This window comes from Pectinophora gossypiella, chromosome 6 (assembly GCF_024362695.1).
Source record: "Pectinophora gossypiella chromosome 6, ilPecGoss1.1, whole genome shotgun sequence".
Taxonomy (NCBI): domain Eukaryota; kingdom Metazoa; phylum Arthropoda; class Insecta; order Lepidoptera; family Gelechiidae; genus Pectinophora; species Pectinophora gossypiella.
The window spans coordinates 6020882-6048683 of NC_065409.1; the positions used below are offsets into that span (position 1 = coordinate 6020882).

Genomic DNA, 27802 nt, shown 5'->3' on the forward strand with positions numbered 1-27802 from the left:
TTTGAGTATGGATGATGGCATGTAATAATGTTAATTTCATTGGCATTATCTTTCTTACCCTGCAATGATGCCAGTTCCCCTTAACATAGTTTCAACTTTCCCGTAAAATACAGCAAGTGGTTTAGGGAAAACCATTTTGACCTATTATTATAGATACAAACGAATTTCAAAGGTAGGTAAGCCGCTCTGTGACTTAAGATTTTTTTTATGTCAAACGAATGTTTCATTCTTGTTACAAAAGAGATTAAAATTAAAGAAAATGTAAACTTTTTACTTATTATAATTAAATCGATTATCGATATTGGTCTTTAGAAGGTCGCCACTAATCTAAAAAATCTTTCAATTGTTTGTCAGTGTCACACTGAAATTTTTTCTTTTTGGTAAATGTCAAATGCGTTGCGTTGTCTACTTGTCTGTCAATTTTTGACAATGACAAATGTCAAATTAGATTGTGAGTGAAAGAAATTGCTTCAAGAGTTCACGTGAACGGACGCCCGTCGTTAAGGGATAAATACGATTAATATTAATTTACTGAAACCCCGCCGAAATGAGCGATAACGAAAAGGAAGAAGCTGCTAATTTGGTAAGATATTCTATGCCTTGTTTAAGTGCTATGGAACACCGTGAAAGATTCGATGAATAATTCGTTCGAGGACACCAAACACTTCATTGTTATTCATATTGAAATTGTTTTCAGAAGGAGGAATTTGAATGGGTATTACGTGAGGAAGTTCATTCCATATTACATCAGCTGCATTCGGTTTTAGTGGTAAGTGATTTCAAGTGTTTTTTATCGTAGTAATTTCATAGTACATGAACTCAAATGGATGGGATTATGCAAGCCATAATATTTTCCTTATTATTTTGTAGCTATCCCCAAAAAAATGTCGTCTCTAATCACAGGAAATATGTAGTCTTAAACTGTACCCTATAATTAATGTTGCTTATTATTGTAACCTATTGGTTACAGTCAGTCAGTCTGTAAGGCTTCTTTATTTCAGTTGAATCAAAATAATAAATGTTATTGACAAGTAATAAGTAATGTAATAATACAAAGGGGGTAATTAGTATTCAGTACTTAGACACTGCTATTACTTGCATAAAATTATTATGATCGTCTTTTATTTTCATTGAGTATGTTAATTCACAGGAGTGTGCTCATCGGTTCCCGGTGCCTCTGTATGGCAACGAGGGCCAGAAGCAGGATAAGTTCATCCTTACCTCTCAGCCGGAACAACTGAAATGCATCGTCACATTGACCGGAGATAGTATTACACATGCTGTAAGTATTTTTTAATGTTTACTTACCATATTTTTTCATTAGTAAATTAAATAAGCCTTTTAAAAATCTTATAAGCCTATGAATAAATCTATGATACTCATTAACTGATTACCAGAATTAGTGGCAGTCCAACACAGTTACTACTCTTTCTGGAATTGGTGTAAAAAAGTAATTAATTTTAAACAGAATTAATTAAAAAGAAACATATTATGTCGTTGGTGGGTTCTTATTATGGTGTAAAAGTCTCACTACTGCCTTGTGTTTTCCTTAGCTATTCAACAGGTACCACTTATTTATATTATAGAATTTAGAATCAACTATGACCGTTTTCTATACTTTTACTACAGGACATAAGCTTTAAGGTGCTACGTCAGATGCACACGATATGTCGTACGTCAATCAACCAGGATGGGCCGTGGAAGCTGCAGCAAATTCAAGATGCTGCCAACCATCTGCAGCAAGCTATCGGATACATTGACAATGTGGATAAGCATTATGTGTTTAGGTATGAATTCATCATCATCATCTTTTTTACCGCATTAATTGGGGTCGCTTTTATAGTTTGAACATCTCAACCAAGTTAATAAGGGACACCAAGAAATTTACTGTTATTTGACTGGGACAAAGATAAATGATAATCAAGAAATAGAAACCAGTCTGAGATGATCAAAAATCAATCTCATTTTACCTTTCGACTTAGTTTCGAATTTTATTTATGAATTAAGTAACAATGAGTACGACGTTTGACCGCTTTTATTGATGACGTCATAGGACAGTTTGCCTACCAACTCTAAAGAAATCTTTCGGTTTATCGTTTCGTAAAAAGTATCTCATTTGACTATCTTATCAAATAACCTATAGTGGCGATTAGAGTAACATTGAGCAAGCTTACTTAAAAAATGCTTATTCAAAATAACTTTACAGAGTTAGCTCTAGGTTGTGAGGGTTAAGTTTTTTAGTAGCCTATTATTTAGCAAACAATAATATATAATATTGGGAGGTAACTATAAATAAATAAATTGTAATACTTTTTTTTCCAGTTACAATATATACTATAAAACTCATGCAGTGATTGAGAACTATTGTTTTGATATCTGTTTTCATATTAACTTGCAGATCATCTGAAGAGGTGTTGCACATAATCCAATGCTTAATTGGATCACTGCAGAGAGCTCGAACTGCCTTAGTGTTGCCCAAGAAAAAAGCAATTGATGAGCTTATGAAAAGTAGAAATATGGTACGTGAACATCACCTAGTATTTAGTTTGTTTTACCAATAACAATGCCTCTTTACAATTGTGATTATTTTAAAGAAGGTTGGCGACTTTTAAGTCATTGTTACGGTAAGATATGAGCCATTCAAGATTGTTTTTAATGTATATATTTTAATACATAGGACGTTTTGCATTAGTTGAAGTATTAAAACAGGAACTATTGGTGTAAAAGAATAATTAATTTATATCACGATTTGCAACTACGGCTCAACCAGAATATCCATTACTAATACTACCACTTCTTTACCTATAGACAATGACTTTTGTTTTCTTCTAAAAAGAAAACAAATTTTCCCTTTCAGAAAGCGTTGTCACCAAACCTACCTGAAGACCTAGCGATATCCTTCTACATTCAGTCGCACAAGTTGATTTTTGTGGCGTATCAGTTAAGTTCTGTGCACGGGACGATGCGGATCGACTCTTGTCAGGCGGACTGCGCCGTTCCTTGGCTGAGCGATGTGCTGTTCATGCTTACAGCCGCATTGCATATGTGCCAGCAGCTTAAAGATAAGGTCAGTTGCTAACAGTATTCACAAACAAATTATACCAGTATAAAATAAGTAAATATTGCTACTACTTTAGTACTGGCTGTGATTGTTATTGTTTAAACAAATCTGTGGGTATCACGTGATAGATGGATCGTATCGGACAAGGATATTTTAACTACTTTTACCTTATCTTAATATGTGACTTGACGAGCGTATACGCGCTGATAACGTTTCGGCAATCATTTACTCACAAAGTGGATAATAAAATCCTAATATTGTACTCAGTTTATTATTGCATTGATAATAATTTTAACGATTATGTAGCTCGGGGGTATTTCAATGATAAATATTATCGATTGTCGTAATCTTGTGCATTTTTAATATCTGAACATTGGTATTATGTAAAAATAATGACCTAGAGAAAAAATAATTTATCATACATCTCAGACACGACAACGATAATACGATAATGTTTTTTAATCATTTCGACCTTACGCGATTGTTGATTTCTTTCCTGAATGGACGTCACACTTTTATCTTAAGTACAATTTTGTTGAGCGTGTGTCGTATTTATCTAATTAATTATATATAGTTTTTTAATTGTTGTCTTCATTTAACATTTTGATGCTTTTATCTGTCATTCTTGAAATGAATTAAAGAAATTAAATTCAAATTCTTTATCTGTGAACAATTGTTGGATACAAAGTTCTTAGTAACAAATTCCACCTTTTACCATACAAGTAATTTTCAAAAATAACCATGCAATAATGATTCAATAAATATTCCACGGAATTCCACTGATTACGATTCTGACACGCCCCTTTCGCTTATTCCACTCCCATCAAAGACTTAATGCATGCTCGAAGGTTTAAAGAACTCTTAATCAATTGATCTTTTTAATAATTCAATATTTAAGCTACTTCCATGTAGTTTGCTTACCAAGGAACGATAAGGTTTTAGAAAGTCTCAAACGATCTTTATACTTCGAGGTAGTGTGGGGTAACAGAGTGCTAATATTCTACAAACAGAATTAGAAGCAGCAACTGCACTGGATAGAACAGTGTGGTGGATTATTCTTCATACGCCCTCGGAAGCCTGTACCCAGCAGTTAGACATAATAATCTCTTTGTTATATGTAAGCTTACAAACAATGGCTCTCTTACATAAACAGCCTATATACGTACCACTGCTGGGCACAGGCTTCTTCTCGATCAACCGGAGGATACTCCACCACGCGCTCTCAACTATCTGTGCTCTGGGGGGGTTAAAATGACCACATCGAAACAATTCATCTAAGAAAGCAATATTGCAATTTGACATTTGCGCATATAAAAGTAAGTGCGCAATGCAAACAACTGTCAAATAGCAATATTGCTTTCTTAGATGAATTGCTTCTATGTGGCCATTTTAATCCCCCTGTACTCTCTTATCACATCTATTTTATTCCTATGGGGGTCGGTAGAGCCATTAATTAGACAATAATCTGTAATTTCGGTAAATTCTATATAATAAATCGTAGGTATTATCCATTATTTTCATTGACATACAAGTATATCTACAGGTACTTGTATATCGATGATCATTTTAGATAAGATGGGAGTGAGCACTTAGTTGTATAGTGTCCGGTATAATGAGATTAAAAATGTAACTACAAAACAAAGACTAAAAGATAAACTATGTTTAAAATATAATCCGTATACGAAAGAAGTCCCAAAGGCCGCGGCGCTACTGTCGCAGATTCTGCATAGAATTATTATGACTTGTCAAATTAGTTTCATTAAAACCCGCCGACTTCTTTCGTGGCGCGATATACTATTTCAAAAGTAGTTTATTTTCAGTTTGTGTTTTGTAGTAACACTGTTTATGTTTTCGCTCCGAGTGTCCCGACCGTATATAGAATATTATAGTACTGATACAAAAGTATTTAAAATTTTTAGTTATTTGCTGACTCACGTAATTATTTTTCTTTCAGCTCTGTGTTTTCTCGCAATACAAAGATTTCACAGTGGGATCAAGATCTGCCTCTATGGTGTTAAACTAACTACTATGTTACCGATGTTACCTACGTATTTAATTATTGAACGAAATAAGTACGTTTGTACGTATGTGTATTTATTTAATTATAGTTATCGAGTCCATTGTTGATATTCTTGTTGAGTATGTTGTAATATAATGTATAATAACTTATTTAGGTATAAAATAAGCGGGGTTACGGTTCTGTGTTTAATTTGACGAACGGTTGTTTGGAATACTTCTATTGTTCACAATCTATGAAGTGATTTTCTTTTCGCTGCGTTTGTAATTTTGACATTAATATATACAGGGTGTTAGTGACATCGTAACGAATACTGAGGGGGATGATTCAGACCATGATTCTGAGTTAATATCAAGTGGAATTTTCCGTCGCAATATTCATGTTTTTTTTTAGTTTTTTTAATTATTTTTAATTCTATACTTTTGCGATCGAAAATTCCACTTGATATTAACTCAAAATACTGAGCTAAATCAGCCCCCTCAGTATTCGTTACAATGTTACTTACACCCCTTACCAGTACTACAGGTAGCCATACAAGTAGGTGTGGGTGTTAGTGACACCGTAACGAATACTGAGGGGGATGATTCAGACCATGATTCTGAGTTGATATTAAGTGGAATTTCCGGCCGAAATTATTATTATGTTTTTTTAAATTATTTTCCGTTCCATACTTTTGCGACGGAAAAATCCACTTGATATCAACTCAGAATCATGGCCTGAATCATCCCTCAAAGTTTTCGTTACGATGTCACTAACACCCTGTATAATATTTCTAACATTACGTAATATCTCTCTATTAATGTATTATTTTTCTTGCTAAAGTCTACTTAAGGGGTGAGATCGTAACGGGTGAGAATGTAAAAGAGGTTCAAGTTTTTCAAATTAAACACATAGCCAAATGATGTGGACAGCCTAGTTCAAATCTATTTATTTTTGGTGCTTTTATTAGTTTTACTAGAGCAATTTTATAGCCAGAAATCAGCTACTCCATCACATAAATACATCGTATAAGAATCAGGAGGCTAATATATTGAAATGCCATAGCAATGCTGTGCGTATTATAAGTTATTATTATTGTAATAGTTTGTATTATACAGTTTGGTAAAAAAGAGTAGAAATAGAAAGCGAATCGAGTTTACTTTTTTAAACAGCAATTATATATTTCGATCTTTTTCAATTCTCGTCAAGGTTCTTAATCTCCGCGTTTTTAATCGACAGTAGCTGCTGACAGCTAAAGCGCTATAATTTTACTCTTTTGCGGACTGTATTTTTATTTAGTTTCCAAACTAGATCTGAAGGGTAATGAATGGAGGCAACGGGAAGCAATAAAGCTTCGATTTTAATCTTCAATACGTGTGTATACTTTAAGTGATGTTAGGTATTGTAACAGCACACAAAATTGCAATTCTTCGAATGCATGTAGTCAATTAAGGTATAAATATGATATGAGACTATGGAATAGTGTATTCGGTTGATAGGATCATACATATTTTTATTTAACCATTGCACTGTTCAAAGTATGTAAGTAGTTAATGGGAGTTGAAGCCCAATAATCCACTCAACTTTAATAAAAAGCCAGAAAAATATGACAAAATACTAAAGTTATATAAGAACCTTAAATAGATAAAAATCACACAATTTAACGCCAGTTTAAATACAACTTATTTTTATTTGTAACAAGTTAAAAATAAACTGAAAACATCAAAATATTTTGATTTGTTGAAGAATTGTATTCATTACGTAATCAAATCACCGATTATTTTGCACGAGGGATTTATTAATAAACATCCCTATGTTAATATGGCCATAAAACTAGGATAATAATAATAAATTCAAACAACGGAATTGGAAATTAATATTAAAAATTGTATTTTTTGTGCACTTTATTAAGCTAATACGTATTATTAACGCACTTTCTTATAATATTCATAAAAATATTTGGAAGTGTGTTTAGATGTTACTAACATACTTCTTTTTACTACGTATCTACTTATGTTATCCATGTGTCTTTAAAAGCAATGTAATCTATTTAAAATACTTTCATTATTTAGTTTATTTTTCATATCTTAAATTATACCAATAGGGGAGAGTAAGAGGAGAAAGGATAGATTTCAAGTTTTGATTATAAAGTCTTCTACTTATATCATGCATGTACGATCAAATTATTTATTTGACATGTTTGACAATAAACTTATTATACTTATTAGTATTATTAGTCTCAAGACTATTTTAACTGTACTGTATGAAATAAACAGTTCTTGTGATTGTGTTAAGTATATTTAAATAAACAAAATGAAATTATGTTTGTATTATTATTTTTAGACTTGTTATCTCCTTCATTTCATCATTTCGTTATTACATTGATTACAAATCACAACTAAAGTGCTTAGAAATCAAGATAAAATACGCTAGTTTCCAACTAGTCAAATCAGTTACTTTTTACTAAACGTCAAAACGCGAAATTACTATGGAATTTATATTCTTATCACGTTTTTCTTGATTAAATAAGTTAAAATGGAAAAAAGAAAATTATTTTCGTTAATTTTAGATCTATCTTTATTTAGTAATCGGAATTTCATAATTTATCTTGAACTTAGTACACGACCCAATTGTTGTCATTTGAATGGAATGGGTGTTCCCGGGTTTCTAATTTTTTTTTTGTTTTGGTTTTTGTTTGTTTATGTCAACTAGTCTTTTTTATTATAATCATTAACATTGAGTCCATCTTTTAGAAAGGAGTTTACACTTTAAGTTTGATTATGTATTTGTGGCTCTGCCCATCCCTTCACACATACACACACACAGTGTCTTCATGATCTTTTTTCAATCGAGTATCGATAGCACACCTAACAAACACCTTACGTAAGCACATCACTATGATGCGCTTACTTCATTGTAATTAAGCGTTAGATTATATATGTATATGAAACAGCGCTATACAAGCATTCAGAAACTGCGCTAAAAACAGTATTTGATGTCAGTGTCAGTCTCTAATCTCTATAAGCGCAACTGTCATGGAATATAATTGACACACACAAGCACAAGTATAATTCTTTTACGTTTTTGTTGTTATTTATTATTGTAAATTGTAGTTTTTACCACCAAAGGAGCATATGGTTTACAATTGGCAATGGCTATGAAGATAGCGGGTTGGTTTGGTCTCGTATCGGTGATCATTATTGGTTTATTTGGATTCGGATGGTATATTACACTTCTTACGTTTTTGCTGTCTTTTCTTGTTGGGTAAGTCGTTGAGTTTATCGGAATTATACTGTGGAATACGTCCCGTTTTTATCATTGATTATCTATTTATTACTTCTTGTTTCAGTGTAATTACAATTTTATACTTCTCCTATGATAATAAGAAGATATTCTCAGGAGATTTGGAGACTCTTGATGATCCATTACAACAAATAAATTTCTCTGTGTCACCGCCAAAGGTAAGTCACATACAATGCCTTTTATAAGAAGCTTTTATAATAGCGTCGTAAGTCACTCTAAAAATTAACTTATTTTTTACTATATTTTGTTTATAATAAATTTATGTACCTAAAACATACTTAAAGTCGTAACGTCAATGCTCGTTTAAAATCCAATCCCAGTGTAGGAATCTGGGCCTCCACAAAGTTAAGATAACAGTAATAAAGTCATTGCTTTAGGTATATCAAATTTTATCTGATTGCAGGTCATAGATTTGTTTCAAACTAAGGAACGTCTACCAAGGTTCGACAATAGAATCACGGGAAGTGAGACTGTGGACTCATTTCTCAATGAAATAATAACCATTATTATCAATGACTATGTAACAAATTGGTATGAGGTGGTGACGGATGACGAAGAGTTTACGAATCATGCTATCAAGAGAGTGGTGCTTGCGGCCGGTGCTAATGTAGCTAATAGGTGAGACATTATTTACTCCAAATAGCACTTTTTTTGCCACAGGGACTGGCCGGAGTACGACCGCGAAAAATGGAAAGAGGAAGGGGAGGCCTTTGCCCAGCAGTGGGATCTTGTAGTCTAGATTAGATTAGTACTTTTTTAGTTTTTCTAGTTTTTGAATGAGGGTTTGAACACCCTGGGTGTTCATGGTAATCTCATAGGCATGGTACTTAATAGGTATATGAGAATGACCTTATGTATTTTTTTTGTTTATACACCCCTTTACAATAATTCTCAAACATTTTTTTGTACTTTAACCATTGTAAAGAAGTTGATCTGATGATTGTTTATCAATATTTATCTATTGTGTAATATTTACTATCCTAACATTGACATTATTAATTACATAGATAAAGAAATTAAACAATATTATAGGAAATAATGTGATGTTGGTAACACTTTATACATTAATATATTTTGCATGTAACAAATATTTTTTTTGTCAGAGTAAAATGTGTAGATTGGATCCACCTCCTCTCAACGCGATTCCCAGAGGAGTTGACAACTCATTTGAAGTTGTTCAAGCAATCACGGGTGAGGCTAAAACACATACAACTGTTAAGCAACAAGGATGTCTCTAACGGGAACTCTAAGCCAAGTCCCAAAAAGCAGGAGGAGAAAAAATTGCACAGGAGGAATAAAAGTGAGACTGACCTCACCTGGGCACCAGGTAAGAATAATAAGTGAAATCACTGAAAGTTCATACTAGTCCTTATCAAATCTTATGTGACAAGTAATATAATAGTTTCTAAGAACATTCTGTAGGCTACACTTTACAAGTCGTGAATTGTATTTGTATTCAAAAATGTAAAAATGGCCGAAAGAAAATTGCATAAAAAAGAAAAAAATAAATAAAAATATTTGCAACATTTAAGGGCAAATTGAATAACCTTGTAAAAAAAGTCTGTGGAAAACCCAAATTTTTATTTTTTGACAAACAACCTTAGTAATGAATGATCATATCACATAATTTTTAAAATTAAACACATTTTTTTCAGATACTCAAACCTGTGGCAAATCAAAATTTTATGGTAGCTCAGAGAATTTGGAATTTAAATCTTTGATAGATCTATTTTTTGAGTTAGAATGTTCTATAGAAAATAGACAAATCTGTCGTGATATATACTGCATTGACCCTGAGAAGGAATATGGTAAGTCTTCACTTATGTGTCTTATTGTTTACTCAGAGATCTTTTGTGAGCATTTGTTGAAATAGAAGTAAAATGTATAATAAAATTGCCACTTGCACTTTTCGAAAGATGATTATTTTTATCGATAAATTGAAGTCTTATTTTACAAGCAGTGCTGTCTAGTGAAAAGGCGCAAAACTTATGTAAATAGAGGTTTATTACTTTACCTTTAAGCAGATAAGACAGGAGAACAAGAAAGACTAATTGAAAAAGAAATGCAGCCAGTGCCCTTACTATTAAAGAGATTTTACAATGGTGATATTTGTTGGTCCATACAAATCAATGAGCCCTTGTTTATACATTGCTTAAGAACTTATAATGTTGAGTGAGTCGTTTGTCCTTGTTTTCGATCAGAAATACGTGTTTTTCTTTTGTACAGCGTTACTCTGCGAAGTATCGGAGGCAGTATTGTACCTGGTAACGCCAGAGGAAGTATGGAAATGTCACGCATTGAAAATATTGTTGCTTGAGCTGCTGTCTGCGGTCGTTCTAAGACCTCTAATAGCCTTGCTGAGTGACCCTGATAACATCAACAGAGCTATCATTAGAACCGTAAGTTTGGAGCTATTTTCCTTCCTCTATCGTGTGGGCTGTGAGGAGGATCACCATCCTCAGCAACCCTGGTGTCAAGGTTATTATTAAGCCCTCAAAGGCTTTAACTTCATGTAACTATTACGTACTTACATAAGTAAGTAGTAGCCGGCAACAGTTTAACGTGCTTTCCGAAGCACGGATCATCTTTTTGGCAATCGGGTGATCAGCCTGTAATGTCCTGACCAAACTAAGGAAACAGAGTGTTTTTTGTGATATGTCTCCACCGGGGTTCGAACCAGATTCGAACCTCCGGATCGTAAGCCCAGCGCTCAACCACTAGACCCGAAGGCCGTCAACGTTAGGGCTGTTAGTATTGTATTAAAAGTATTAGTATTTCAAAAAAGAATTATCGAAATCGGTTCATATACGACGAAGTTATGCCCGAACAAACATAAAAAAAAAATAAAAAAAAAAACCGAACCTCCTCCTTTTTTGAAGTCGGTAAAAAGAATGTGCACCTTTACCTTCCCCTTTGGGATATTTATGTGATGCTATGTATGTGTTGACCATTCTACTTTCTTTAATCTTAGTCAGCTTTTCATCTTCGTGGGATACCCATAATGGCGGAGTATTGACGAGACTGGGCTGTATGAATACTGTGCAGTTATAATTGGGTAGTTTCCTAGGTCAAAGATAAATTATGAAATTCTGATTGCTAAATAAAGACCGATCTAAAGGTGTCAAAAAACGTGTTCTTTTTTCTATTTAACTTATTTATGAATTTTAACAAAGAAAAATGTTTCTATGACCAAAATTGATTTTCTATGACGTCACAGGTTGCTTTTTCATACAAATTCCAAAGTGATTTCGTGTTTTGACGTTTAGTAAACATTATCTGATTTGACTAGTTGGAAACTTTGTGTTTATGTTAAATACATATCCCTACGCAGCTGAACTGTTAATGTTCCGTAACAGTGTTGCCGCGACTCGGTGCTGCCTTCAGAACTTTTCCTCATGGTGATCAGATGCTGTGGAGACGCTGAAGAACTGGACGCTACTCTCGAACTTGTGCAGAAAGACATCCAGAAGCTGGTAAGATTAGAAGAAATATGAAATACAACCGAAACTCCTCCTTTTTGGAAGTTTGTTTAGAAGCATCCTGCTCGAATAATGGCCTGTTTCTTCACAGCCCATTCAGAACTCGTCTATCATATTAGTTGTGAGGCAAACCGCCCTCATCAATCCTGGTAAGGGTTATTATTGGGCCGCCAAAGGCCTCTGACACGGCTCATGTAACGACTATGTACTCACATCAGTGACTAGTAGTCGGCTTAACGTGTCTTCCGAATTAATTCGCCATGTAGTGTATCTGCAATAGCCTGGTCAAAAGATATAAAAACACTTCCTTTATAGATAAACCCACCTTCTGTTACATAATCTAAACATCTACAGGGTGTTAGTGACATCGTAACGAAAACTTTGAGGGATGATTCAGACCATGATTCTGAATCGATATCAGGTGGATTTTTCCGTCGCAAAAATCATGTATTTTTTTTAGTTTTTTTAAATTATTTTCAATTCTATACTTTTGCGATGGAAAATTCCACATGATATTAACTCAGAATAATCAGCTGAATCATCCCTCTCAGTATTCGTTACGATGTTACTTACACCCCGTACAAGTACATACGGTAGCCATACAAGTAGGTATGGGTGTTAGTGACACCGTAACGAATATTGAGGGGGATGATTCAGACCATGATTCTGAGTTGATATCAAGTGGAATTTCCTGTCAAAAAATTCATGATTTTTTTTGTGTTTTTTTTAATTATTTTCCTATCCATACTTTTGCGACGGAAAATTCCACTTGATATCAACACAGAATCATGGTCTGAATCATCCCTCAAAGTTTTCGTTACGATGTCACTAACACCCTGTATAGTTGCATTTGTTATATCTTTGTGAAATAATGTAATATATTCAAATATCTTCATTTAGCACTCAAAGGACAGCGCTGGTGAATGGGAATTGTCCGACCGACAGAAGTTATCTTCCTTGCAATATGTCGCACGGATTATTCAAGCTAGAAGAGCTACGCTTGGACCACAAGAAGGTATTCATCATCATCATTAACTTAAGAGCCACGCTCTTGTCGGTATAGCATTCTCCATTCTTGTCTATTCAAGGCTAATTATTTAACATCTTTTGAAGCCAAGAATACAACAAGAAGGTATTATGTTTTTTTTACTACTATGGACTAGTAAAAAAGAGAATTAGAAATTGTTTGTTTCGCTAAGGAAAATTACATCCGAGACACAGGACGGAAGTCGTTGTTGCGGGGAATTTATCTATATAATGCGCAAAAATAGTAGCTCCTATTATTCTTAGCTGTTTAACTCTATGGACACATATGTGCATAACTTTGCTTTAAATAAGACCAACACTGTCTTTGTAACAGGGTCTTCAAGCAGCAGCAATACGGAGAAGGTTTCGGAGGAAGTTTCTAGAACTCTCAAGTTTCTGCGAGCTACCGCGGCCTGGCGGTCCAACGCTCAGTACCTACTCGAGATTGAACTCAATGAAATTGGTATTCCTTTTTTAATTATCTGTTGTAACGATTACGTACTTAACCCTGATTGATTTGACCAAGCATTTCACCTTATTCATCTTAAGATTTCGTGGTTGCAACGCTCTGCCCACAAATAGAGGACAGTTTCAAAGTTATTTCGACAATGTTCCCCATCGGGAATCGAACCCGGACCTCCAGATCTTGAGCCTAACGCTTTTACCACTAGACCACGGAGACTGTTTGTTTGTAGATTAGTATTTTACAATTTATCTTTGACCTGTCTTCAAATTCGTCTACCTTTCAGACGCACCAAACACTTCAAAAGCAGTGATAGAGAACTTGCGATCTTCAGCGCTAGAGTTGTGCGATTTGTACCTGGCACCTAACAGACCGGCTATTATGGGTATACCTGAGAACTGCTACTCGGAACTAGTACGCAAGATTACTACTGAGGGCGAAGAGTTTACTAATACTCCGGTCTTGTGTTTTGATGATGTGCAGAAATGCGTCTGCGATGCTCTTGAGGTAAGTTAGTCTGCTTTTGAAAAATTTGCTGTCCTCCTTTCTTGATTGCAATCAACTCATTTTTGATGCCGTGCTAACCCAGTTGAAAGAACGCTTAATTCTGACTGTGAGGTCGCACGGGCCTTTTCGAATTCATGTTTGGATCATAAATTACTGTCACGTCCTCAGCGGTGAAGTAAAAATATCGCTAGGAAAAGTGTTTAAAGTGACCTAGGCTGGCTTTCCCTTCGTGGCGTTCTAGTCAAACAGCTGCTTCTGTAAAAAACTGGATCTATCAAATCTTCTCTTATGAAATGTCTTATCCAAGGATCCTGCAACTCCATTAACAAATGAACCAAAAGCATGAATCACTAGCTTCTTAGTTTATACAATGACATGTGATTTCAGGATGACCCATCTTGGCAAGCGGATTTCATGATGGACGATCAAGACGCATCAGATCGTAGCAGCAGGTACATATACCCTTCTCTCTCATCTCTTTTAAGCATTTACTGGAATCTCTTAATGATGCTTGTAATTTTTTTACAGTGAATTTAAAAAGGAAGACAAATCGGACGGCAAGAAGTACACTGGTAAGTCTAACAAACACTAATATTTTCAACTACTTTAAAGTTCTGACCTTTTACTGTCTGTATAGAGCAGTAATTGGTATACCATTCGTTTTGCCACTAATAATATCATCTCTCTCGCTTTCCCTTGGGCAACACCTATTACGTCATCTCATGTATTTACTTTGAAGTCGCGTCAGCCAATCAGAGTGCATTGGTGATTGCTGCAGTGACGTGACGGAATTGTTCTCAAACAAATCATCATCCCGTTTTTCAAAGGGTTCGTTTATCTAACCTGAAGATTTGACAGGTGTGGTTTTTTACAGAGGCGACTGCCTGTCTGACCTTCCAACCCGCGAAGGGAAAACCAGCCCAATGCACGTTAGGTCACATACCTCCGAAAATGCATTTCTCGGGAATGTGGGTTTTCTCACGATGTTTTCCTTCACCGCTGAGCACGTGATTAATCATTTATGATCCAAACATGAATTCAAAAACAAATTCGACAATCATTGGTTTAGACCTGTGCTGGATTCGAACCTGCGACCTCAAAGGGAGAGGCAAGCGTTCTACCAACTGGACTACCACGGCTCAAACAAATATTTATTTTCCTAAATATAGGGTAAATGTTCCATGTCCTGTTATCCTCTCCATCAAATCCTTGCCTATCCCCAGAGAAATGCAAGAAATTAATGAAGTCTTGCCTCCAATTTCCGAAGCTTTTCCTCAAGTCGAAGTATCGGTACGAGTGCCGCAACAAATCGTCTACCTTCCCGCGAGCCTTCGCCCGAAGAGCCCCATGTAACAAGAACCACACTCTACCTAAATGCACTTGTGGTATTCAACTACGTTCTAAGTTTCGTTTAGACTAAATTCTAATTGATTAGTCCTGCGTAGTTGCGTTTGTACAACATCATAAACAATATAAAATTTTATACGAGAAAAATATGTTGGAAAGAAAAGACTTTAACGACATTCTGTATTAAGTAGTCAAGTCATTAGATATTTAGTATAACTATAAAATATTATAGATCTTCCTTTTCCCTATGAAATCTGTTCCATTTCATCTCCTTCATAATATCATATTTATTTCAAAGAGTAATATTTTTTTAAATTTTAAATATTTTCAACATTCTATTATGCAGGGGATCTTTTACCAGTACCTGGCGCGAGGCATAACCGTTCAAGGTCAGATGTAGTCGGCAACATCGCACAGAGGATGATCAATGAAAGTGCAGGTAAGATAGACGTGTTCAGATAACACAAATGACATTGGCGGTGATTCCAGCAGACAACTCTCAATTTTCAAATCAAAATCAAAGTCAAATGACAGATATAATTAAAAATAGTTATATCTATTTAATTTTCTGACCCGCCTAAAAGGAAAGGCTGGCAGCACCATTGTATCTGTTAAAAAGTAAACTTATAAAATAAAAAAGCTAAGTATTTCTTAATTACTTACGAGTGTTGTAAATGTACACTAAATGCCCTGATTGAAGTTAATTTGATCTTTCAATCGCTGTGATTGGTCAATTCCCCACGTCCATTCCAACTATGGATTTGATAATATATTTGAGACACATGGACAGTCAAAGTTCAATGTTTATACTTCACTTTCCAAATTCAAAATCGGGCCCCGCTGCATTATTACACGTACATATTACACGTACGACGTGTATCTACGTAAATAGCATTCGCTGCGGTTATTTGAAGCCCTTGATATGATAGGGAATTTGACTGGGTCAAGGATAAATTATAAAATGCTAATCTTGAAATGATAAAAAATCAATCTCATTTCACTTTTCGACTTATTTTTACGACGTTTGACCACTTTCATTGATGACGTCACAGGACAGTATAGTCCATACAAACTCCAAAGGAAACTGTCGTTTTGACGTTTTGTAAAAAGTATCTCATTTGACTAGGTTGTCATGTAGCCTATTGGCTTTGCCGAGGATAGTTTAAACAAAAGACGTATACGTATTTTGTAATTAAACGATGTTTTTTTTTATTTTTAGGACCATCAAATTTGTCATCTGCGAATACGAGCAATCTATCGTTATCACACTCCGAAATAAGTCAGAGCGCGAAAAACTTGCTATCACCGTTATCAGCGTGCATCATTGAGACTGGTGTGTATTGTGATTGTTAAATTTTATTCTAATAATCGTAACTAATGGATTAATTCAAGGAGAAGTGGTATTTTTTCTAATATACCGGGTGTTAGTGACATCGTAACAAAAAATACCCAATATTTTCGTATGCCTAATAAGCTGGTATTTGTATTTACTTTACTGAACTTATTAGGCTCACAGAACAATACGAGTATATTACTATTAATTGTAAGAATATTATTATTAATTGTATGTTGTTTCCATGTCTCGGGCCTATGGAGTCCCGGACTTTTCGAAGGCGTGCGTGGGGCGAAGTCAACACGTAGAGGCCCCTCAAGACAATTTAATCTAAATGTTGTGTGACACCAACCGGCGATTATCCCTGTATGCACTATGGGAGTGCACCCAAAGACAATCCCCGTTTCGTGTAGGACTATTTAATATTATTATTTGGCCATTGATTTTTTATTTAGTCGTCGTGGAGATCCTTGGGGGAGGCCTATGCCCAGCAGTGGGCGTCGTTCGGCTGATGATGATTTGGCCATTGTGTTACTTAGAAATAGCGAAACATTATTAATTCGAAGTCATAGAAGGGCCAAATAACCAAACCAAATAATGGTTCGTAGAAGGGTGTTGTGTTTTGCATTTGGCAAGTTTATTTAGTATAGTTTTTTGTTTTATTTCACATCAAGTTTTTATTTTATCTCTACATGTATTACTACATTATCTTTTTATCTTCATCTTATAATACATGTATTACCTTTTTTAGCGTTGGTACAGGACAAAGGGCGAGCATTTGGTATTTATGCGATAGCTGTGACGCGTTTATCTGACAATGAACTGTGGCACATCTACAGAAGATACAGCGACTTCTACGATTTGCACTGCTCTATTAAAGAAAAGGTACACCTCCTTCTTCTATCGTGTGGGTTGTGAGGTGGAATACCAACCTCATCAGTATTAAGTAATCCTGACACCAGGGTTACTATTGAGCCGCCAAAGGCCCCTGACATGGCTCATATAACGACTACTTACTTACATCAGTAAGTAGTAACCGGGACCAACGGCTTGACGTGGCTTCCGAAGCATGGATCATCTTACTTTAGGACAATCTGGTGATCAGCCAAACCAAACTAGGGACCACAAAGTAATTTTTGTGATAAGTCCCCACCGGGAATCGAACCCGGGACCTCCGTATCGTGAGCCCAGCACTCAACCACTGGACCACGGAGGTCGTCGTTTGACCATGTAAGACTCGGATTTCCAGACACAATACTTAAAAAATGGCATTCGGATTTTAAAAGGAACTGGGCCTTACGACCAGTAACTCACGCAGCAGGGTCCACAGAATACCAGCGTCGTGGTTCACGCCGCGACTTGTGCTGGCTGAGTGAGGCCCTTGTGATCATTACGACGAACTTCCTTTTAGTCTTATTGTTGTTTTGTGGAAATTTTAAATTATGTTATCGTCTTGTTTTTGTGTTTGGCGTCCTTTTATAATAAACAATTTCTATTCTAATCTATACCTACAGATTATTCTGAAGCAAATTTAAAAATATGTAGACCTTTGTCCGCTCCGATTTCGCTCAAATGAAAAGACGAAAAATAGTTTTCAATGTCATCTTACTGTTACAGTGGCCAGAACTAGGTCACCTCCCGTTTCCAGCGAAGAAGACCTTCTCGAATACGTCTCGGTCCGTGCTTGAGAGTCGCAAGCGCATGCTCAACAGTTACCTGCAGAGTCTGGCCAACCTCGCTAGGGAGACCAGATATATGGCTCTTTTGTCGCCTGATTATTTAGGAGGGTTCCTTAGTCCAGAGACACAGGCAGAGAAGCATAGTAATACGGTGAGTTACAAATACAAATATATTTTAATGAACACTATACAGAAGTAGAAAATAAACGGCATTATCGCTAGGTCGCTTTTGTCCATAACGACATAACCCTTTGGAAATACCCTGAGTCAGGTTCGCGCGCCTATTTAGGCATCCTCAAGTACCCATGTTATTATATTTTTTTACTGGGTGAGTACGACAGTTAGTGTTTGCAATTTGAGGCAAAGTATACTTTCGTTCCTAAGAGGAGTAAGAGTGATAATCGCGAATCATCATCTCCCTAGCATTGTCCCGTTTTTAACAGGGTCCGCTTACCTAACTTGAAGTTTTGACAGGACCGATTTTTTACAGAAGCAACTGCTTCGGAAAACCAGCCCAATACAGGTTAGGTCACATAACTCCGAGAATGCATTTCTCGGGAATGTGAGTTTCCTCGCGATGTTTTCTCGGTCATTTATGATTGAAATATGAATTCGAAAACAAATTCGACATACATTGGTTTAGGCCTGTGCTGGATTCTATTAATCTCGGATGCTATTAAAATTTGTTTTTATTTGTAACAGATTGACGCGCTTCTTGTGAATTCACTACGAGCTGGAATGAGGACTCTGAAAAACATGCCAGACCAGTTTGCCAACACTGTGGATGGAGTCATGGACGGTAGGTGAAGCCGTTTTATGCCCTTCATACAAAAACAAATATGTTTAGCATGAGAAAGAGAAAGATTTTGAAGCTTTCCTTAGCTGTCGCGCGCGTAATATTTAAATTGTTACACTATGTGTGATGGACTCGAACGTATTATCATCATCTCCCTAGCATTATCCCGTTTTGCACAGGGTCCGCTTACCTAACCTGAAGATTTGACAGGTCCGGTTTTTTACAGAAGCGACTAATAATATAATTTAGATTAAAATGGAAGTAAATTAGAATAATAAATAATGTTATTTACAGGAATTTCTAAAGTATTTCAAGGCAAGAGTGATAACTATGAGGGCTTAAAAAGTGGCAATTCTTCTGATGGACAAGATGTGAGTGGCTTTTACTACTATTAAATAAAAATAAATGTGGAAGTTCGCAGAAATTAAAAATGCGGTTCAATCATGGACAATCCTTTTATTATGCGTTTATTAAAAGTTATAACTGTGAAATTGTTTTAGGATGGAGATGAAAGCGTCGCTCTTCGACTGTTAGAGGAAGTGTTGGGCATCAGGGGACTGTGGCTGCGACGGAGGTTGCTGGCGCCTTTGAGAACCTTGATAGCTGATAGAGTAAACAAGTACGTATTCTTGACAGTTTCAATTTATACATTGTTTTAAGTTTACGCGGTTATTATCATAATTAAAACACACAATAACGGGTTCTCATCAGTCATCCCGTGATCATGGCACTTGCAACTGTGTCGAAATATCGGGAGTTTCATATCCCTGATTTAAACGCGGTAAGAACCCGTTATTGTGAGTTTCAATTTAATTGCAACTAGTTTGGTGAAGGCGTCTGGAAAAGGTATTTTCGGCGACATGTAGGTTGGAAGATAGCACTGTAGCTTCTGTAAAAAATTGGACCTGTTCATATCTTTAGATTGGCTAAGTGGACCCCAGACCAAATGCGATAAAGACTAGTTTTTCACTCCTAAAATTTACTTTAGTTCAATTTACTACTTACCGAGTATGGATGTAAGTAAATAGTTGTTACATGAGCCATGTCAGAACCTTGCCATTAGGTTATTATTTTATTTATTGGTAAACACAACAGGTAACAAGCAATTTTCGTTTATGAATAATGTTTGTGGGGTTGGTCGTCCACCTCACTTCTCACGAGAGATATAATTCTCCGATTCCTTTACAGAAAGGTGTTGGAGTTGGTGTCATCGCTAACGTCGCCAAGAAATGTTGTACAGTATCTCAAAAGTTTCAAGTAAGTAGATACTATTTTTACCGACTTCAAAAAAGGAGGAGGTTCTCAATTCGACCGTATATTTTTTTTCTTTCATCCACATTATATATAAGTTATAATTATACGATTATACAGGGTGTTAGTGACATCGTAACAAAAACTTTGAGGGGTGATTGAGGCCATGATTCTGAGATGATATCAAGTGGAATTTTCCGTCGCAAAAGTATGGAACTGAAAATAATTAATAAAAACACAAAAAATTTCATGAATATTCAGACTGAAAATTCCACTTGATATCAACTCAGAATCATGGTCTGAACCATCCCCCTCAGTATTCGTTACGGTGTCACTAACACCCATACCTACTTGTATGGCTACCGTATGTACTTGTGCGGGTTGTAAGTGACATCGTAACGAATACTGAAGGAGATGATTCAGCTGATTATTCTGAGTTAATATCAAGTGGAATTTTCCATCGCAAAAGTATAGAATTGAAAATAATTTTAAAAAACTAAAAAAAATCATGAATTTTGCGACGAAAAATTCCACCTGATATTAACTCAGAATCATGGTCTGAATCATCCCCCTGAGTATTCGTTACGATGTCACTAACACCCTGTATAACAACAGTTCTGATTTGTCCTTTTTAGTATGATTAGTTCAGTTCATTAGGGGTCATATAAAAAATATAAAATGCTAATCTAGAAATAGAAACTAGTCGAAAATGACCGAACTCATCCTCATTTTTCGTATTGACTTATTTTCAAATTGTAATTATAAATTACGTCATAATGCGCACGACGGTTTACCACGTTTATTGATGACGTCACCGTTTTGTATTCTCATACAAACGCCGTATACGTGAACGGTTTTGTCGTTTCGAAAAAAGTATCTACGTTGATTACATTTGCCTATTTAGGAAATTAACTTTTCCAAATTGACTCAGGTCTAGGTTAGATGTTTCACCAATACGCTGGTGTAACTATATAAACCGCTATTTTTTTTACAGACTATGGCTAACGAACAGAAACGCAACAAGTTTCAGTACCAGGGACTCTGCAACTAAAGCGCGAACGAGAGTAGCGGCTAAAGTTGCTCTTCTATCCGCTTGTTCAGGTATATTATGGTGCTGTTTCCAATACCAGCTAATTTTAAATTATACCCGACATTTTCTTATCCGCCAAAAAGAAAAGGGACGGGTACAACAAGCATATATGTAACACTCGTCAACTTTAGCCAGAAATTTAAAAAGCCCTCCCAAATTTTATATTGCCCAATAACCCGACGGAATTAAGTTGACAGCACACGTCTAACGGGTTGCATATCAGCGAGGTGCCTATTTTCTTCGCCCGGTTTATTCGTTCATTTTAAAATTAACAGTTGTCCATCATCCGTCTCTTTCCATTTTGGCAAATAAGAAAATTACAGGTGTAATGTAAAGTAAAATTAGGAGGGCCTATAACTTCCTATTTAATGTAGCATGATTATAATAAGAGCAGGACGGAGATATAGTACATCGCCTAGTGCGAAGAGACGAGAGATATGTCACTCTAATCATATTGCGTTAGAGTTATAAATAATTGACTCACGCTTGTAATTCCTATCAAGATGGCGCACCCTACAATTTCTCAGAAAACAAGTCGTAACCACAATCTATTATAGTTTTTAACCTGTTACGACTTGGGTTCGAGCATTTTCTGACATCGCTTGGAAATGTAAATTTATAAATGCGATTTTATACCTACTTTCAATTAAATAATTGTGACAAGAAAAGGGGACGCTGCTCGTTATCCCAAGCTTGTCGACTAGGTCCTCGTTATGTCGTACATAATGGGCGTATTATATGAGTTAGGAAAATGGTACTCATCATTCTATACGGTCAAAGCCGCGCGTTCTAGGAGAGTTTGAATGAGATAAAATATACCTATATACATTCCAAAAAAACAAGGTACGATATGCTCAAAAATTACAGCTAAAATATCAAGGTTAGCCTGACGCTGACGTCATATCACAATACGTTGCCATTTAAAAAAAATATATATCCGCGACTAATGTTTTTAATTTACTCTCAAATGGATTGCATATGAGCGAGATGCTTATTTTATTCGCTCGTGTTATTCATTCATTTTAAACTAACAGTTGCCAATCATCCGTCGTTTTCCTTTTCGGCGAAAGAAAATGACAGGTATAACTAGGATAACTTAAACTAAAATTAGGATGTGTCTGCAGGAATCGGTGCCTATATACCTCATCATCATCAGCCCATTAACGCCCCCACTGCTGGGGCACGGGCCTTCCCTATGGATGGATAGGGAGATCGGTCCTTAAAACATCACGCGCCTATATACCTAATAAATTAAAAAGCGAATACCACTGCCACATCCAAACTGAGTTTTGTGGGATTTTAATTATAACTCTATTTCTATCTGTTTGATATTGCAAACAAATTATTTTAAATCTCAACTGTATAATTGGCTATGTGATAAAATATTAATGATGTTTAGAGATTTTTGAGACTATATTTATTTTTGTTAATTATACTAGGTTTGGTTTTTTTTATTAGATTTATATTAGGTTAGTTAAGTTAGTAAGTAGATTTATATTAGTCAATGAAGTACCTACCTACTTACCTCTTACTCGTAAAAAAATCGCATGCTTATATTTAGCGGATCATGCGATACTTAGAACATAAAACCTACCAACTGTTTACAAAACCATAAATCCTATCCATAAATCCTAAATTATTTGATTTGATTTTGATTTGTATTTTTGTGTTAAAATAGATATTCTTTTCTATTCTATTGTTTCAGATGATCTAAGGCACATAGTAGGTACAGATACGGCTAGAAGAGGCTTGCTAACATTATTCGACCTGTTCCAGAATCAAGAGATCAATAAGAGACTCATATTTGTTCTCCTTGAAGGTAAGATAGATTTTACATTAGGTTCATTCATTAATAGCCCTCAATGTCCCACTGCAGGGCAAAGGCCTCTCTTCCCTTCTTCCACTCCTCCCTGTCCCCAGCTAATTCGTGCCACCGTTTCAAAAATATTTTACATAAATAATCCGAATTGTTTGTCGTATAAAATTATATTGATAGGTGATAACTTAAGTAAAAATAAACTTTATGATCATCCTTTACAATTCATCAGGTCACAAAGAGAAAATTAAATCGAAAAATTCTGTCGGACGGGTCTTCTCAAGGTGGTCTTTAATCGTACAAGATAGATTACCAACCTCGTCAACCCTGGTGACAAGATTACTATTGAGCTGCCAAAAGCTCCTGACATGGCTCATTTAATTATGGCTCATGTGTTTATTTACTTATATCAGTAAGTAGGAACCGGGAGCAACGGCCTAACGTGCCTTCCGAAGCACGGATCATGTTACTTCCGGACAATCAGGTGATCAGTCTGTAATGACACATTAGGGATCACAAAGTAATTTTTGTGATATTTCCCCACCGGGATTCGGACCCGGGACCTCCGGAACGTGAGCCTAATGCTCAACCGCTGGACCAAGGAGGCTGTCAAAGTCAAGGTGGTGTAAATGGTTAACTCGCTCGTCCCAGCTGGACAAGAGCTGCGGGTACAAGTCGCGTCCGAGTCAGAATTTTTAGATTTATTTTTCTCATTGTGAGTTTCCCTCAGCACGGGAGAGTGCTATAAAAACAAAAATCAATATGAATTAATTATGTATTTACAAATTATATATCGTGATGGAATTTGCTCCGTAACATATGCCCAGTGACTGTATATAGGTTGTTTATGCTTGTTTATGGTTGTTTATGCAGATTTACAATATTTTTCAGTGTCTTTATCGAACCTATTCCCGGAGAATAAGATTCCAGAACTTTTCAAGACGCTGTATTCAAACTCACCCCGCGTACCCGCTCCCAAGAAATCTGTCAACATTTAGAAATATTATACTTGGCAACACTCGAAAACGGACTGTGATTGGCTAAACAGTGCTGCCATTTAAAAAATGGCGTTTGTATAAAATTTTATACAAAATAAACTATATTATTTATTACTGCGGCATTTGTGTTCAGTAATAAAAGGGTATTAGTAAGTGGGGAGAACTAAATTTTGTAATTTAAGAAAAGCTTGTTGTGGTATACTTACTCTACTCAGATTTTTATCTAGAGTGACTTGTATGGCGTACACAGTGGTGCTAATTCCTGCAGACGCCATCTTATTTTATTTTAAATCAAACGGATTATATACCAGCGCGATGCCTATTTTATTCGCCCGTGTTATTCGTTCGTTTTAAAATTAACTTTTTGACAATCATCCGTCCCTTTCCTTTTCGGCAGATAAGAAAATGACGGGTATAGCTTAAAATAAAATTAGAGGGTGGCTGCAGGAATCGGGCCCATTACATTTGTAATTCCCGTTTTGGCGCAATAAATATTTTAATTATTACTGTTCCATAATATTAATTTGTACACGTACAATTAATCTGTCGTCAATTTGCTTTAACAAAAGTATTTCTCTGTGTTCTATTGATAATAATTAGGTTAATTCGTACCAAATTTTTTATTATTATTGTTCGCAGTTTTATATTAATGGGGTGACATTGTAGATAGTTAAATTTTAATATTGGTCTTAAAACTAAATTGTGATATGGATGAAATTACTATTCAAATACCTGAAGATTTTGTACAAACCAAATTGTACTATTATAAATTTATAATGCTATGTTAGGTAGGAAAATGTATAAAGTATTTAATGCAATATTTTTAGTTATTGTTATCATAGATCTGTCCTGCATTTAATTTAATATATTTATTCAAGGGTTATTTACATATTATTTTATAGGTAAAATGGTTGCTTTGTTGCCGAAGAGGTTACGGTAAATATTATTTTGAAATGTAATATATTTTTTTATGGCAGCTTAACTAAATTGCTATAGGTTCTTGGTAAATTATTTTTATATTTCCTGTCTATTGGATAAAACAGAGGCTATGAGTGAATAAGTTTTAAATTCACGAAAAAGAACCGACTTTAATTCCTTCATTGAATAATTTAAATTATACGGGCCTTTGGTAGCTCAATTATAACCCTGATACCAGGGTTGATGAGGTTGGTATTCTACCTCACAACCCACACGATAAGAAGAAGATTATACGGGCTTATGTAAAGGGCATGTGATTTTAATAAAAATAAAAGTCTGTCAACTCAAATTATTTAACGCGCCTTCTTTTTTTGAAAACTGTTATTTTACCAAACGATTGCATTGTTAATTTGATAACTTGATTTTGGTACCTGTAAGTTTTATTGTAGCAATCACACAATGTTAAATAACAATTACTCTTATAGCAGAATTCTATTTTACGCTGTGGTATTAATGAGTTAAACACTTAGTTTGACTCGTTATAATAAATACACATATCATTTAAAGTTGTCCTGTATTGTTGTAGCCTGTAATTGTTATGTTTTAAACATTCCATTTGTTCACATATTGTCCAAGTTGTCGTTGTATTGTAAGTGATTAGGTACCTATTTATTATTTTCTAATATAATTTACACAATTTAACTGACGTATTTTATTTAATTATTCATACGAGTTTATTGACATTAGTTACATACTGAAGTATGCAAGCGTTCCCCAGATAATAGGTATTTTCAAAACGTCAAGCTAGCGGGATCAAAGAACTGCCTTTATAACTTTGGAACCGTTGAAGTACTACTTTCGGTATTTTGCAGGGGGTGAGTACTATTTCGATACTATTTTTTGGCGTTTAAATCAAAGCGAAAGACCTTGTCGTTAACTCTCGCCAAATTTCGCTCACCGTCAAGCTAGCAAGTGCAATAAAACATGGCTATAAATCCAGAACCGTGATGGTACTAATTTTTTTACAACAGGTACTATTTTTTTCAATAAGAGTACTATTTTTTGGTATGGTCAAATTATTTTTTCGTGCCCATTTTTTTTTTGAGGCCGCTAGCTTGACGCACACTATTTCTCATAGTAATAATAATACATAACAGCATTACCTACGCCTGTAGTCAGTGATATCATAACGAATACCGAGGGGATAATTCAGACTATGATTCTGAGTTAATATCAAGTGAAATATTCCGTCGGAAAATTCATGAGAATTTTTATTTATTTTAATTATTTTCAATTCTATACTTTTGCGATGGAAAATTCCTCTTGATATTAACTCTGAATAAAGTGCTGAATCATCCCCCTCAGTATTCGTTACGATGTCACTAACACCCCGTACACGTACGGCACAACAAGTACTTATGGGTGTTAGTGACACTGTATTTAGTACTGGGGGGATGATTCAAACCTTTATTCAGAGTTAATATCAAGTGGAATTTTCCATCGCAAAAGTATAAAATTGATAATTTTAATCCTAATAAATTATTATAAGTTCCATGATGGTTGATGAGGTTGGTAATTCACCTCACAACCCACACGATAGAAGAAGAAGAAGTTCCATATTTTTGCGACGGAAAATTCCACTTGATATCAACTCAAGAGTCATAGTCTAAATCATCCCTCAAAGTTTTCGTTACGGTCACAAACACCCTGTATACCTACTCCTCGTTATGTTTAAGGTCTACTGGCTTATTGGCTCGCCCCCTAACGCAGTTATAGTGTATTTGGCAGAATTCGAAGATCGATGTAGTGTAGTCTTATAATTTGTTGGTATTCTTTTACATCTTTATTGTACCGTCACATGACTTATTGTCACAGTTGGTTTGTCTCAGATAGCATTAATTACTGGGCCGCAGAAATGGGGAGCGCTGAGGGCTCTCTCTCTCTCGGTACAAATAATAAGAAGACCAGGGGCCTGTTTAATAAAACTTACAATTGTAAATTACAATGACAATTTGAGGTACATTGCGGAGTGTGTGATCACGAATATTTTGCAGTTTCATATTAGCTACGTAATGAACACCAAATTGTCATGGTAATTTACAATTGTAAGTTTTATAAAACAGGCCCCAGGTCTGAGTTATTCGGACTTGATTCATAAGGGGCCTTTGGCGGCTCAATTAGTAACCCTGACAGGGTGATGAGGTCATTGATCTCACAATCCACACGAGAGAAGATAATATCGTTTCATAAAAAAAAAACTTAAATTCACCGCAACAAGATTTGCTCCTAACAAATCACCGCCAATTCGCTGTATAACCGGTTCAAATGAGAGTAAAATTATTCAAAAGGAATAATAGTGTAGGGGCGCATTGGCATTCAGGGGAAGACTGCCAAATGAGGGTGGTGAGCCTGCGACCACTCGCGTCGAGTCCTGAAGGTTGGGCGGCCGCCAGACGAAGCACGGTTGCCAATTCCTCCCAGTAATGTCACCGGATTTAAACTTTGGCCGGCCACACCTGGCACCTGGCCTGGTCCACTTAAGTCCTGCCGATATTCAAAGCTCAGATCTTAGACTATCAGTTGACTAGTGGTGATTGGATCTTCGGACGTTTTTAGAGTACCTAATTTGAAACAATACTGTGTTTTACGGTGCGTGTCAGTGTGTCCTTCCTCTAATCTTCGTCAGTCAAAGCATACTTAAGCGTGCTATCCGTCTTTCTCTATCGCTAAGTATGTTAG

The 27802-nt window shown here is 35.5% G+C and overlaps 2 protein-coding genes across 3 annotated transcripts; both read left to right on the forward strand.

Annotated features, from left to right (window-relative positions):
- The first annotated feature begins 405 nt into the window (after positions 1-405).
- On the forward strand, positions 406-7379 carry LOC126367493 (protein rogdi). 2 transcript variants are annotated; one of them, XM_050011032.1, is made up of 7 exons: positions 406-583; positions 698-769; positions 1151-1282; positions 1630-1787; positions 2399-2519; positions 2837-3067; positions 5016-7379. In XM_050011032.1, exons 1-7 carry the CDS (start codon positions 548-550, stop codon positions 5082-5084), a joined length of 819 nt encoding a protein of 272 aa, XP_049866989.1. In that variant the 5' UTR covers positions 406-547; the 3' UTR covers positions 5085-7379. The 2 variants fall into 2 exon arrangements, with proteins under 2 accessions (XP_049866989.1, XP_049866990.1); XM_050011033.1 differs by having other exon boundaries at positions 416-583; positions 2858-3067.
- A 728-nt stretch (positions 7380-8107) lies between these two features.
- LOC126367460 (sorting nexin-13-like) lies at positions 8108-25765 on the forward strand. The gene is made up of 23 exons (XM_050010972.1): positions 8108-8321; positions 8407-8518; positions 8764-8978; positions 9464-9687; positions 10016-10168; positions 10587-10759; positions 11717-11833; positions 12740-12854; positions 13200-13328; positions 13615-13835; positions 14223-14287; positions 14364-14407; positions 15529-15621; positions 16402-16515; positions 17267-17400; positions 18133-18345; positions 18897-18993; positions 19285-19361; positions 19491-19609; positions 20179-20247; positions 21236-21342; positions 23037-23150; positions 24039-25765. Exons 1-23 carry the CDS (start codon positions 8209-8211, stop codon positions 24143-24145), a joined length of 2925 nt encoding a protein of 974 aa, XP_049866929.1. The 5' UTR covers positions 8108-8208; the 3' UTR covers positions 24146-25765.
- The last annotated feature ends 2037 nt before the right edge of the window (positions 25766-27802 follow it).